The 13,315-nt window shown below is 61.1% G+C and overlaps 1 protein-coding gene and 1 long non-coding RNA gene across 10 annotated transcripts in view; one reads left to right on the top strand and one right to left on the bottom strand.

The window, feature by feature from the left end:
- The first annotated feature begins 700 nt into the window (after nt 1–700).
- On the top strand, nt 701–12,794 carry LOC123647193. 2 transcript variants are annotated; one of them, XR_006738158.1, is made up of 4 exons: nt 701–1,007; nt 1,180–1,457; nt 2,004–2,124; nt 9,096–12,794. It is a non-coding gene; the product is annotated as an uncharacterized LOC123647193 (long non-coding RNA). The 2 variants fall into 2 exon arrangements; XR_006738157.1 differs by having other exon boundaries at nt 1,999–2,124.
- VIPR2 (vasoactive intestinal peptide receptor 2) overlaps nt 6,230–13,315 on the bottom strand; it is a 50,621-nt gene continuing 43,535 nt past the window's right edge. For 2 of the 8 annotated variants that reach the window (XM_045564475.1, XM_045564477.1), the window contains 7 exons: nt 11,957–12,107; nt 11,308–11,368; nt 10,108–10,177; nt 9,672–9,763; nt 7,086–7,212; nt 6,978–7,019; nt 6,230–6,564 (listed from right to left, as the gene is read on the bottom strand). In XM_045564475.1, the coding sequence (XP_045420431.1) occupies nt 6,391–6,564; nt 6,978–7,019; nt 7,086–7,212; nt 9,672–9,763; nt 10,108–10,177; nt 11,308–11,368; nt 11,957–12,107 (717 nt within the window). In that variant the 3' untranslated portion in view covers nt 6,230–6,390. Of the gene's footprint in view, nt 6,565–6,977; nt 7,213–9,671; nt 9,764–10,107; nt 10,178–11,307; nt 11,369–11,956; nt 12,108–13,315 lie in introns of all 8 variants that reach the window. The other 6 variants (XM_045564472.1, XM_045564474.1, XM_045564478.1 and 3 more) reach the window with 3 other exon arrangements.

Here is a 13,315-nt window from a genome sequence, read left to right as displayed (position 1 = left end):
GAACATTTTAAAGTTTATAATACGTTTAGAGTTTATGGAGTAAATAAATATGGTATGTGATAAGCTATACCATAAGTAAATGTCATATTAGGGTGAAGCTATGATATAAAACTACTGAGGTTTGTGACGTGCTATGTAGCACAGCCCTGACTGCACCCCCCCTGGGTGTGTGGCATTTTCACCAGCGATTATGGTGCCCAGTTTTAATTTTCTTTTACTTACTGGAGGGGAGTAATCTATTCCTTACTCTTTTTCCATGTTTGTGCCTACTTGCCAGTTTTGTAAATGTTGATATAAATATCAACATTTACAAAACTGGCAAGTAGGCAGTTATAGGCACCCTATAGGCACCCTATCGGGGGACCGGAAGTTCTTCCCCGAAGACGGAATCGGCAGCTGGCACGGCAGGTCAGCTGAGTGCCAGGCCCGGCTCTGGTGCCCCGGAGTCCACATGACACCTCCCGCACGGCAGGGACCGAGGACTCCAGAGTGAGCCCTGGCGGGGCCGGGAGGGCCACAGCCGTCACGCCTGCAAACCGCCTGTGTGTGGCGCCTGCTTAAAATCTTAGAGATTTTAAGAATTTGGACCAAAAAAAGCATTTTGGCTGATTCTTCCACCAGGTTAGAGCCTTAAACTCTGTATTTTCTCCCCTTTTGTTGAATCAATTTTTTTAAACCTTCAAGCAAGCAAGATGTGTTTCTCCAGAGAGTCGGTGTGGCCACTGCCCAGGTCTGCACCAGCGGGGGCAGGGGGCTCGTTGGTGGAAACAGACTCGGCCGACATCAGCCGGAGGTGGCTTGGAGGGTCCGGGAGCGCAGGTGCAGCCCTCGCGAGGCGGCTTGGCCAGGCCCCCCCAGGACGCTGCTCAGGCCCAGCTTGGGGCCGGGGATCGCAGTCCACTGCAGGGCGCCAGCGTCCAGCTGGCCCAGCTGAGGCCACAGCCCGAGCGGGAGCAGGGCGAGGTGTCGACAGGGCTGGTCATCGCTGCACCCCTATCCCGCTGAAGGTGAGGAGGGTGGGGGAGCCCCAGTGAAATTTGGGCCCAGGGAGAGCTTTGTTCAGAGGAATTACTGGTCAGGGTCCCACGGTGTCCGCTCCAGGGCCACAGTGGTCAGTGGCGGCTGGACCCATGGACCCATGTTCAGCTCCCTCTCTCTCTCTCTCTCTGTGGTTCACAGGTCAGTGGGAGAAGGTATTTGGAATCAGATCAGTTTGGTGCCTACAAGTCCCTCTGCCTGGTGAGGGGCCTCCCTGGCCCCTCAGCTCTCGGACTCCGGTGCAGGCTGCAACACGGTTACGTTGGGCAGGAAACAGAAAGCATGAGACGCCCTGGGGCCGTCCCCTTTGGCGCAGGAAAACCACGGGACAGGAGAAGGCTGTCAGCTCCTAGTTCTTGAAAAAATTCAGCAAGACAGATTTAGGGATGGAACATTCCTGCAGACTAATATTTTAAAAAGTAAGTATTCTTTTTATGCCGCAAGTGTCAGAACAAAGCCATTTTAAGCATGTTTGGCACTGATCAGTGTCTGGATAACCGACGGGAACGCGCAGTCCTGCCTCAGCCATGGACACCACTGTTCTGAGGCGTCAGCAACCCGAGTCCCAGGGCCCCTTCGCTGTCGGTCTCCCAGGACTGGCCTCTGCGCCCGGCCCTGCAGCTGCCTTCCAGCTCAGGGACACCGGACACCCGCCCGTCTCCTCTTTCCATCGGCCAGCGGGTGTCAGGTTAATCCTCAGAAAGTGCTGCCCGCCCCCCTCCCCAGCTCCAAAGGCTGGAAAGCGTCCATTCCTCCGAAGAAACCGCATCTCCCTCCCCAGCACGCAGGGCCGCCGGCACCCCCTGCCCACACCTCCGTCCTCCCTGCAGGTCTGAGCGTGGCCCTCAGGACGCGGCACCCCCTGTGCGCTGCCTGCATTCAGGTTCGGTTTTAAGCCCCCTTTGCATTAACTCCACCCACCCTCTCGAACCCAGCTGACGGTTTCTCTTCCCTTGCCAGCACAGCTTTGCCACGCTCCTGCCGGTCCCGTGGCTGGACGGCTGGACAGGGAGCCGCAGTGCAGACCAGACGTGGGCAGCCGCAATGTGTGCTCACCGGCCCACGGACCACCGGCTCCGTCCCCAGGTCAGTGTCAGAAGAGCAGGGTCCCTGTGTTGAGAGTAATTTTAGGTGACAAGTCCTTTCCTTGTGTTTTCTGCACAACACCGAGGCGGCCAGTCTGGCAACTCCGGGCACCTTTTCCTCTCGTGCCTGGAGCTGCTTCCTGCTGCCCCGCCCGGCTTAGCAGGACAAGGCCCGTCCTCCCTGTGCCTGGTCCCCTCCCGTGCCTTCCTTCTGATTCTTTATGGTAATTACATAACAGTGAGTCCAAACTGGAATCAGAGTCAGAAGACTATGCCTGACATCTCGGCCTCTAGAGCTCGGAATAAATGCTCGGGTTCTCACCACAAGCCGATGGGGTTGGGGAGCCTGATCGCCGAGCCCGGTCAGGTCTGCGCCAGGTGGAGTCACATCGCAGGGGGCGTGGCTGCGCGGTGGCCCTTCACAGCTGGAAGGCCTGTGTTTATTACCTGAAAGTCACCGCGTTTACGTATTCTGGACACGTAGTGTGCGGTTTACATCACGATGGCTGGTTTCTGAGGTGCGCTGAGTTCATGCTCGACTTTCTTAGACTTGGTCACATGCAGCCTCCGCACGTGAGGCACACAGAGCCCTGAGTCTCAGCCGGAGCTTGGTCCTGCTCGGTCTCATTATTTTGTCATTATTTTCAAATGGTTTGTTTTTCCCTATGCTTCTTCAGTTCCAGGTGTGGAACAGAAGTAGCTTTTTAAAAGATCCCAGCAGTAGCCCTGGGAGTTGCATCTGCGGGCTGGCGGGAGGGGAGGGGCCGACTGTGTCTGAGCGGGACCTCCTGCCAGCACCTCGCTGCTTCCCCCAGAGCTTCAGAGCACAGAGGAGAGGCCCTTTCTCTCTGAGCCCCAGGGAACTCGTTCTGCACAAATGGTGCCCCACATCCTTTGTGGCACCCACGTCCCCGCGGCCCTCTCGGACAAAGCGACACTGACAAGGGCTCGCAGACATCGCCAGCCTCTGCCGAGCAGCCGATTCCGCCCTCGCTCCCGCGGTTCCCAAGAATAGAAGTGTTAATTTGCAGAACGGCCCAGCAAGCCAGCCATGCACCCAGTGACACGGTGGGTCAGGCCGAGGCTTGGCTTTAAGTCTGAATTAAAGGAAAGAACTTTGTGTAAAGAAAAGGCACCTACCACCCCTCGCAGTTGGGGACCTGCAAGTCGACGTGAGTGGCTCTCTGTGCAGCGCGGGCCACACAAGCGTCCGAGCGACCGGGAGCTGCTGACCCGGACAGCGAGCACCTGTCAGAGTCACACCTGCAGAACTCCCCCCTTCCCTCTCCAGAACCCACCGCGTGGGAACACCTGGGCAAACACAGGTCCGTAGGGGACTCGTCAAACAAACCAGGTTACTTCCCCGCTTTGGAGGGCGATGCCGCTGTGAAAATAGCAACACCACGGGAGGGACGGCCACCGTCTGTCTGAATGGCAAGAAGCAGGTTGCAGAACCTTTGAACAATGTGACCCAACTTCCAGGGACAAGCAGAACAAAGGGAGGGACGGACAGGGCTGTGCAGACAACATCAGTCCTGCAGCAATTACCCCGGGACGGCAGGAGGGAGCGGGAGGATTTGAGTTCTGGGTAGTATCTGCCCAGAACACGGGAAGGTTGTAACACTCCCGTGTAATTTCTGTAATCTTAACAAAGCTGCTGTCTTGGGAGAAAGGCGGGTGCCCCGTCGTCATCGGGGAAGGCGGCTCCCGCCCACCTGCAGCCCCGGCCCCTGCCCTCCTGCCACTGGCGCTAAGCCCAGGCCACGAGCGCGTCCCAGCCAACCTGCTTTGCCTCAGGAAACACACCAGACCGTCTGTCTGGCTCATTTCCAAGTTTGGCCTGGTGAGAATGTTATTTTTAGCAGTGTTCTCCTTCCTTTGGACAATGCAGGCTTGAGCCCTCCCGTTGATTAGAAATAGATTTTATCTGTCTGTAGCACACGTTTAAGACTCAGCACACACACAGACACACACACACACATGCACATGTGCACATGCCCCCTCATGCACACACATGCAGACACACGTGCACACGCCCACACGCACGTGTGGTGCACACGCACACACCTGCACTCAGCCCTAACTGTCCTGGGCTCTGGGCAGCTGAGGGAGGCTGTGCTGGGCATGGGGGGCAGAGGCGGCCGGAGTGCAGCGGTCTCACCGCCAGGGCAGTGAGGCTCCTGTGGCCCTGTGCTGCCGGGCGTCTGCGGGGGTCTCGGGAGGGGTGGCCGAGGATGGGGCACCTGTTTCCTCATCCAACGTCCTCCAAGGTGCCCGAGGCCGGCAGGCCCCCGCCCCACCCGCTGCTCTCTGCCCCATCCAGGCTGTTTTCCAGGGGGGAGCTTTCACGCAGCTCACAGGTGTGGGTGCACCCCCTGCACCCCGTCTCAGGACAGTCACAGCGGATCCTCACTCAGGGCACAGACACGAAGTCAGGTTTTATTGAAGTATTTACACAGCTCGTTCCCACTCCACCGTGGGGTCTGTGACGTCCCATACCCACTTGCCACGGTTAAAGACGCCCCCTGACGGCCGGCACCCTGCTCACCAGCCCGTTCTACAAGTGAATATTCAGCCCCGGCTCAGCCGCAGAGAACGGTCCTGTACACATCAGAAGCCACAGCACTGGCTGCCTGGTGACCAATGCGCCCACACGTCCTCAGTGTCTCTGGGGTCCCAGCTCAGGGTCCACAGCTGCCCTTGACACTTTCCGTCAGAGCAAAGTCTTGTTTCCTCCGAGCCTGAGAGTGGGGGACGCCCACCCTACCCTTCCGTTCCGGGCCCGGCCTGGACCACCGGCCCAACCCCAGGGCTGACACGACCTCCGTCCTGCTTGGAGCCTCCGCAGCCCCCGAGAACTCTGGCCGGACGTTTGCTGGATCCTCTGGCCGTACCCACCTCGCCGCCGCTGCAGACAGACCTGGGACTCGCTGGGGCCTAAGTCCAGGGACAACCCCGTTACAGCAGGGCAGCAAGGGGCTGCCGCCAGGGCTTGCGAGGGTCTCTGGGCACTCTGCGGCCCACCAGCCCAACTGCCTGTCTGGTCCCGTCTCATCTCGCTGGGGACTGGGTCTCGCACACCATGTGACACCTACAGGACGGAGCCTTCACCTTCGCTGGGCCCGGCTGTAGCCCAGCCCCGGCGCCCAGGTCTCTGTCCAGCACCACCCAGGTGTGCACCCTTCCTGTGCACAGGAAGACACGGTCCCTTTAAGGGGGACAAGTGCCATCAAATGTGCTCAGAACTCCGTGTGGCCGTGGAGGTGCTGGGCCTGGGTTTGGGCCGAGTCTCCGAGGCGTGTGGGTGAGGCGGGGCGGGCATCTGGCCTGGGGGATGGAGGCTGCGCCCAGACGCCCCCTCTGCCCGCTCCCTGGGCTGCGCCCAGCAGCCCCCAGACCTGCCTCCCCCCGGGCTGTGATAGTCGAGGAGGAACAGCTGCACCCGGCTCTGGGTGGGGCGGTGATGTGGTCAAACAATTCTGTTTAAACGGGAACAACTCTAAGATCATCTTCATTTACAACAGGTTTCCTGTCCCCACCAGAACGTGTCCCTGTGCCCCGTGTGGCCATCACGGGTCAGGCTGCAGCTCCCAGGCCATCTGGGAGGGGACTGCTCCTGGGTGGGGGCCATAAATGCCAACACCCTCCCCTCCAGTTCATGACCTGAGGTCTCAGCCCCCTTCCCTGGAGAGGCAGAAGGGCCCTGTGGGCACAGCAGGCTGGGCTGTGGGGAGTAGAGGAGTTGGGGTGGGCAGGAGGGGGGGTTGCAGGGCGGGGTGGGTGGGCAGGACGGGGTGGGGGCTGCAGGGCAGGGTGGGGTGGGGGTGCCCTCTTGCTGATTTGCCATCCGTGTCCTGCAAAGGAGACTGCGGCCCCTCAGGGGACCCAGGAAGCAGGGGGCGGCCCATGGAACTTGGGGGGGTCCATGGTCACTTGGGGGGGCTGCACCCAGCCTCCCCCTAGGCCTCTGCCCCCCTTCCCTCTGCAGAGGTTGGGCCACGGCTCCTGGGCCACGGCCGGGTTGTGATGTCTCAGGGACCCCCCCCCAACTCCCGTCTCTTTGGAAATGGATGCGTCTGTGTGGCTGAACATTATAAACTAGGGCATCTAAATGCTGGAGTTTAATCATAATTGGCATTTAAACCCAGTCGGTTTCCACACAACCCCAGGTCCACACGTGGGATTCATGAATGGCCGCCCGATTAAACCAAGAAACACACGTCCGGCCACAGGGCACCCTGCGTCTCCGGCTGCGTCCGCGCGGGGCCTAGATGACCGAGGTCTCCGTCTGCAGGAAGGACTGGGCCCGGGAGCCCCGGGGGAGCCGCAGGGCGCCCTCCGAGCCGTGGCGGGAGGCGGACGTGCTGTAGATCCGGTAATCCCGGCCCGCGGGCGGCGCCCGGCAGCGGCCGCGCCACTTCCGCCTCAGCTCGCACCGCACCTGCGCGGGGCGGGCCGTGAGCGCGGCGGGGCCGGGGCGGGGCCTCCGCACACGCAACCCCCGCATGCGCCTCTGCGTCCAGCCCGGACGGGGCGAGCGTCTCAGAGACGCCTGGGTCCCCGCCGCTGACCCTGACGGGGGGGCCGGGGTCACCTCGCAGGGGCGCCCGAGAAGGGGACGAGCAGAGCGCGTCCCCAGCCCGTCCCCACCAGGGACCCGCGCCTCGCGGGACGGAGCCCCTGCGAAGACCCGGTCGGGCACTTTCCGGAGGGGGCTGGGAGAGGGGCCCGGGGAGTGGATGCCGCTTGGGGCGCATGGGGACGGGGGGGGGTTCGGGGGGGTTCGGCGGGGTCACCAGGACGCCGCGGCGCCCGGGCGTGACCCGGACGGGCTGTCGGCGCGGGCGGGCTCACCTCGCCGTTCAGGAAGCAGTAGAGCACGGCCACCACCAGGCCCTGCGGGCGAGAAGGCGCCGTCAGAGGCGGCGCGGCCCGCGCGGGGCCGCCGCTGCGCGCACGTACCTGGAAGGAGCCGAGGCACAGCTCGAACAGGATCTGGAACCGGGTGCCGCTGACCGGGGACACGGCGAACACCACGTAGTGGATGCCGAACAGCGGGATGAGCAGGAGCGTCGACTTGGCCAGCCTCCTGCGCCAAGGGGGACGGACAGCTGAGCGCCGCCGCGGGAAGCGGGAGGCCCCGGCGCGCAGGGCTGCCGCGCGTGGGTCGCAGCGTGGGGCCCGCCAGCCGCGGAGAACGGCCGGTTGGAGGGGCGGCCGCGCGCAGGTCCTAAGGGAAGCGCAGCCTCCCCGTCTGCGCTCCGTGTGTCCTCCGGGCAGCCGCAGCCCCCGGGGCAAGGCTCGCAGCCCCGCCCTCCCGCAACACGCGCTTCCACACCCGCCTCCCGGGGGCCTCTGCTGCCGAGCTTCACGCCGCTCCGGGGTCCCCGAGCCCCCGCTGAGGTGCGGAGATTCCGTCCCGCGTGTTGGGGCCGCGGCCTGGGAACCTGCGTTTCCACCCGGCACCCGGTGCCGCGGCTGCTGCCTGGGAACCCACTTGGAGAACCACTGCTGTACACCGCTGACGGCATCGCTGCCCCTCAGTCACCCGGGGGGCTGCGGAAACCGTCCCGCCGTCCTCCCATCCCAGCGACTCGGTCTCCAGGGGGACGTCGCCCCAGGCCACTCCAAGGCGCACGGGCGCCGCGTAGACCCCCGCAGGCCCCGACGACCCGCCACGTGGAAGGGCCCTCCCCACACTCAGCAAGAGACACCTGCTCAAATCCAGCACTCGCCGCCTGGGAGCGTAAATTCCACACGTGCTCGTTTCTCCCAAATTCCCTCACAACATAACTGCCGTGTCCCGCGGCGTTTACCACCAGCCGGTTCCCCGTGACCCACAACCCGCTCGAGCCCTGAGCCCCGAGGCAGGTGGTGGAGACGCAGGACGGGCCCTGCCCACCGGCACCGGCACCTGCAGCCCGGGGCGGCCCAGGGACCCTGCCGCGCGGGCACCTGACGGCCGGGCTGGGGCCGCACCCTTTTGTGGGTGGTGGAGAGAAACTGCCACGTCCCCGTTATTAACACGTCCCAGGTTTCTAGGAAGGAGGTTTCCAGAGGCTGAGCCTCCAGGCCCCGCGCAGGGGTTTGGTGCTTCTGTGAGCAGATTATACAGAACAGGCCCCGCAGGAGCCGGGCCCAGCACACACGTGCCCTGCCTGTCCATCCTCCTGGAGAAAGAGCAGATTTTATTACATTATTCCCCACTTGATTTTGTTTCCAAAATAAAATCATCACCAAGATCTACATAACTAACACTCTTGATGAACCCGAAGAAAAGGTCAGCACAGAAGCTAAACAAGATTTACAGAAAATCAAAATCCAATTTGAAGGGCAGACGAGTCTCGTGCCCTCCTCCCCCCAGCAGCGGCACCAGGTCCCGGGAACCGCCAGCTTCGCGCCCGAGCGGGGTGCGACCACCATCACCTGCGGCTGACGTGGAGCCCACCCCCAACGGGGGCCAGGCAGAGAGGCTTACCCTTTGGATTTAGAATTACCTGTTTACCAAACTCTGTCACAATACTCTGGTGCCCAGCCCTGAATGTCTTCCACATGTTAATGCCATTAAATCCTCATGACCTTAGTGACAAGGGTTATTATTTGCACTTTACAGATGAGGAAACTGAGGCACAGAGTGGGACACTGCCCTCCCTCAGGCCCCTGGCCGGTCTGAAACCCAGCACTGGGCTCCCAAACACGCTCTCAGGCCCCGTTGCCAAACACGTCCCTGCGTGTGCCAGGGAGGGGCAGGGAAGCTCGAGCCCAGTGTCAGGGGCCGGGCAGCCGGTGGCCACGGTGACGCAATCCTGGCACAGCTGCCACCGCAGCCCTGGCAGGTCTGGGCCGAGGCTCCTTCTGGGCTGGAGCAGCCACTCCAGCCTAAACCCCATTTATTTTAACTTCATTGCAGATTTTGCTTTTTCTTCATAAACTCTTCATAGAAACTTACGGAATCTGCACATTTCCTTACAGATTGCTCAGAGCACTAATTAGCTGGACGCTGTGGTGACTCGCTTGGCCCCTGCTCTTCCTCACCCAGGGAAGGGGATGGCACCACCCTCCTTTAGTCGCTCAGTCAACATGCACACGGACGGCCACCGGGCCGACACGCACACGGGACGGCCACTGGGCACGAGGCCTGGTATTAGTGCCGGCAGCAGACACGGCCCATGGACCGAGTGCTGTGATGGGGACGACAGAATCAACATGAAATGCAAACACCGTGTGGCCAGGGAGAAAGACCATGTGACAGGCACATGGGCAAACCCTTCACCAAGCCGAGAGGCTGCAGAAGTCGCCACTGAGATCATAGAGGCCTGACTCCAACTGTCGTCGCAGACAGTGCTGCCAGACACAAGCAGACGCCTGGCGCTCGGCCGTGACCGCGTGCCCGACACCACGTGGGCCCCCGCCCCCGTGCCCAGCTTTCTGGGCCACCCGAGGGCCTTCCTGGCAAGCAAGCGCCAGGCGCCTCTCTGGTCTGCACACGCCCCGCACACGCTGCCGCACACGCTCCCCTCCCCGCTGGCCGGGTGGACTCGTACTCACTTGTACTGCGACTGGTCGTTGCCACCGACGTCCGGGGACGTTAGCTTCTGCAGTAAAATTCTTATAATACTGATGAAAAGGACAAAGTTCACCTGCAGGAGAAGAGACAACGTTTGTGTGTGACTCCCACGGCAAGGACGGGGCTGGTGTCTGTGGGCTGCTCGGAGCGGACAGCACCCGCCCCCGGGGACTGACCTTGGGCCGCGCAGCACCCTTGAATTAACTTTAGAAGGCAACACAAACGGAGACCCAGTGTGCCCTGAAGTGCAGCCGACGCTGACCCCTCCCCCCCCCGCCCCCTCGCTGGGAGCTGCCTCCAGGCCCCACACGCCGAGAGGCCCCGTCCCTGGGAGACTTAATAAAGGAAAACAGGCCGCTGCCTGCCCGCGGGAGCTGCCCGACAGACGGTGTGTGGTTCAGCACAGAAGCCACTTACGATAATGGAAATTAGAATCGGTATCCGTATAACCCACCAGGGAACCCTGTGCTCGTTCGTATCCCAGCAACTGTCGGAGAGAGAAGTAAACCAGTCAGCGCGACGCACGTCCACCCAAGTCACCTGCGCACTCGCCACGTCCACGCCCCCCCCTGCACACAGGGGCGCCTCCCCAGGGCACACCTGTCCCGCTGTGTCTGCTGCAGATCCACCCGTCCCCCCCGAAGCACAACTACTCTGCACTGAGAGACCATGAAGCCACCTGTCCCCGGGGAGTGACTTTGTCTGGCTCTGTTCTCAATGTGATGGTCTGCGTGGAGGGGAACCGGTCGTCAGAGTAACTGGGGTGCCGGGTGCACGGCCAGGAAGGCTCCCTCCAGCAGTGTTTGCGTCCCTGGCCTTCAGCTACGGGCTGTCGCCAGCAGGCACCGTGATCGGCTGCCGGTAACACGCCTCAGTGACCACTCGGGGACCAGCCCCTGTGCTGGCCTTGCGGCCCCCCACACAGCAGCGTCTCCACCCATGGTCCCGGCTGGAGAGAGGTCGCTCACGTCCACCCGCTGCCCCGGCCCCGAGGGGCAGGGGTTGCAGCTGCTGCTGTCTCAGGCCAGTCAGACCACGTGGGTGAGCCCGGCTGGGCCTCTGTGGGGTCCACCGAGCAGTCAGTGTGCAGAATCACACGCTAAACTGTGATTATTTTAAGCCAGCAAACTCGGGAGCAATTTGTCACTTAGCAGAAGAGAACCGATAGGCCCTGAGATCCTCAGCGAAGCGCAACAGCCATGCTGGCAACGCCGCATGCTTGGCTCTGGGCCACATCTGGCTCCCGGTGACACACCTGTCCCCATAGGGCGTTCCAGCTGGCCGTGGCGGCCGGCCCGCGACACTGCGCGGCAGGGGAGCAGCACCTGCGAGGTTTGTCCCAGTCTCATCCCAAGGCCCACCCAGGGCGCTGGCCCCTCTCTGCCTGGCCAACCCCGATCTTAGCTACACGGCAAGACCGGGCTCCCTTCCCGTCTCTCACACGGACCTTCCTCCAAGTACTCCAACTCCAGCTGACGCCCCCAGGAAGCCCCACATCTACCCATCCCCAACTCGGACGGGCGCAAGCGCCTCCTGTCCTTCCAAGGCAACTTGCTCTCTCGTTTCCGAGGATTTCATGTTGCCTGAGGCTCTTACAGGGGTGGGCACAGCACTCACCCCGTGTCTTCCAGATGGAGCCGGGCCACGGCCCACGCCGCCACGCAGACGGTGGGGATGCCTGCGGAGAGACGCCTGGTCACGCACAGCCCCGCGCAGCTTCACTGGGCAGAATCGCCAAGGACAAGCTTTCCGAGTAAGACACCAAGAGCAAACTCTCGTGAAAGTCTCCACAAACAGGAGTCACACCCGTGCCCTACTGAACAGCGAAGATCATTAACCTGTTTGAAAGCCGAGCATCTGATCAGGAGCCAAAACTGGCCCTTCCGTGTAGACAGTGTCACCGCGGAGACCGCGTGTGGCGGGGGCAGGGCGAGGCGGGCACCTGCTCTCCGACCCGCCATCCTGCGAGCTGAGCCGGGGTGGACGGCGGAGGAACAGACGGTTTTGCTACCTTAGCAGCAGCCCAGTTTGGATTTGGGGTAAAAGGGGCCAGGAAAGGGAACGTAAAGCATTTTAAATGAGGTTCCTGGTTGCCAGAAATACTGAGGTGTTGTCTGTGGGAACCTCCAGTCACCCCAGAGCTCTTCCCACGGTGACTCTGAGACGCAGCGGTTTCCCGTGTGTGTGTCGGCCGCCAGGCCGGGCGGGGGGCCCTGCAGGGCTGTGGGGGGGCGGCACGGAGCACGCGCGGGCGGGCTGCGCTTACCCCATCCGAGGAGGAGGTAGGCCAGGAAGCATCTGCCGGGGGAGAACATGGCCACCAGCAGCGTGTGCAGGTACAGCCCCTCCGCCAGCAGCCAGTAGAAGTTGGCCATGGTGCAGTACTGGAAGAAGACGAGGCTCAGTTTGCAGCCGACCTGGGCACCAGGAGGGAGAAGCCGCCGCATTAGGGCAGAAACAGCCTGGGCCGGTGTTTGCGCAGGGAAGGAAGGACAGGCCAGGTGCCCCTCGGCAGGGACCTGGTTAGCGTGGGGAGGGGGCACTGGCCGGGGAGGGGGTGTTGGAGCGCGGCCCTGTGTGTCCGGGCACCAGGGGACTGAACTCCCAGAGGACACGCACGGCAGAGAGGCCACTGCACAGCCTCCCCAGAAGGGAGGCCGCGAGGCGGTGGGAGCAGGACAGGCCCAGACCTTGGCCCGGAGCCCCCGCCCGCCTGTCCTCCCTCGCTCTTCCCTCAGGCACCCCTGGGACCCTCCCCCGCCAGGCCACAGCAGCAGGGCAGGAGGCGGGTTCTGCCGCCCCGCACACGGCTGGGCTGCCAGCACCTCTCCACACCTGCGGCTGACGCCAGGGCTGCGCCGGGAAGGACGGGCCATGTCCCCGTGGACACCAGCCAGGCTCCCGATGAGCGGCTGGGCGAAATATGCTTCGGGAGAGAAAACAATGGACCAAAACGAGGCTCCTGGACTCTGACATTTTTGACAAAAAGTTCCCGGATTGTAAAAAAGTGGTTTTTAATTTTGGGAAGCTTAATTAAAGATGAAAAAAATAAGAGTTTGGAAAAACAAGAGAAATCTGGCAAATATATCTATTTTCCCTGGGAGTTTGATTTTAAAAGGCTTTTCATGGGGAAAAATTACATATTATATGAATCTATTTTAATCTCTCAGAACTTCTGTCATATAACTAAACGTACCAGACACTTCGAATTCATGAGCAAACATGAAATGGCTACTTTTAATCCTAATCTAAAAAGTATGCTGAAAAAGAACTGACCTTTCATTTCCATTCTTATTTCTGTATCTATGTACAGGCATATCTATAGATGTAGATGTACAGATGGATGTACATGTATGAGTGGATATACTTATATATATGGATGGATGCACTTACACATATGGTGGACATACTTATACATATATGGGTGGATATACTCATACATGGGTGGACATACTTATACATGTACATGGTGGATATACTTGTACATGGTGGATATACTTGTACATGAGTGGACATACTAATGCATACATGGGTGGATATACTTGTATGTGGTGGATATACTTATACATACATGGGTGGACATACTTATACATGTACATGGTGGATATACTTGTACATGGTGGAT

Source organism: Lemur catta, chromosome 11 (assembly GCF_020740605.2).
Source record: "Lemur catta isolate mLemCat1 chromosome 11, mLemCat1.pri, whole genome shotgun sequence".
NCBI classification, from domain to species: Eukaryota; Metazoa; Chordata; class Mammalia; order Primates; family Lemuridae; genus Lemur; species Lemur catta.
This window is presented reverse-complemented; position numbering and strand designations above follow the sequence as displayed.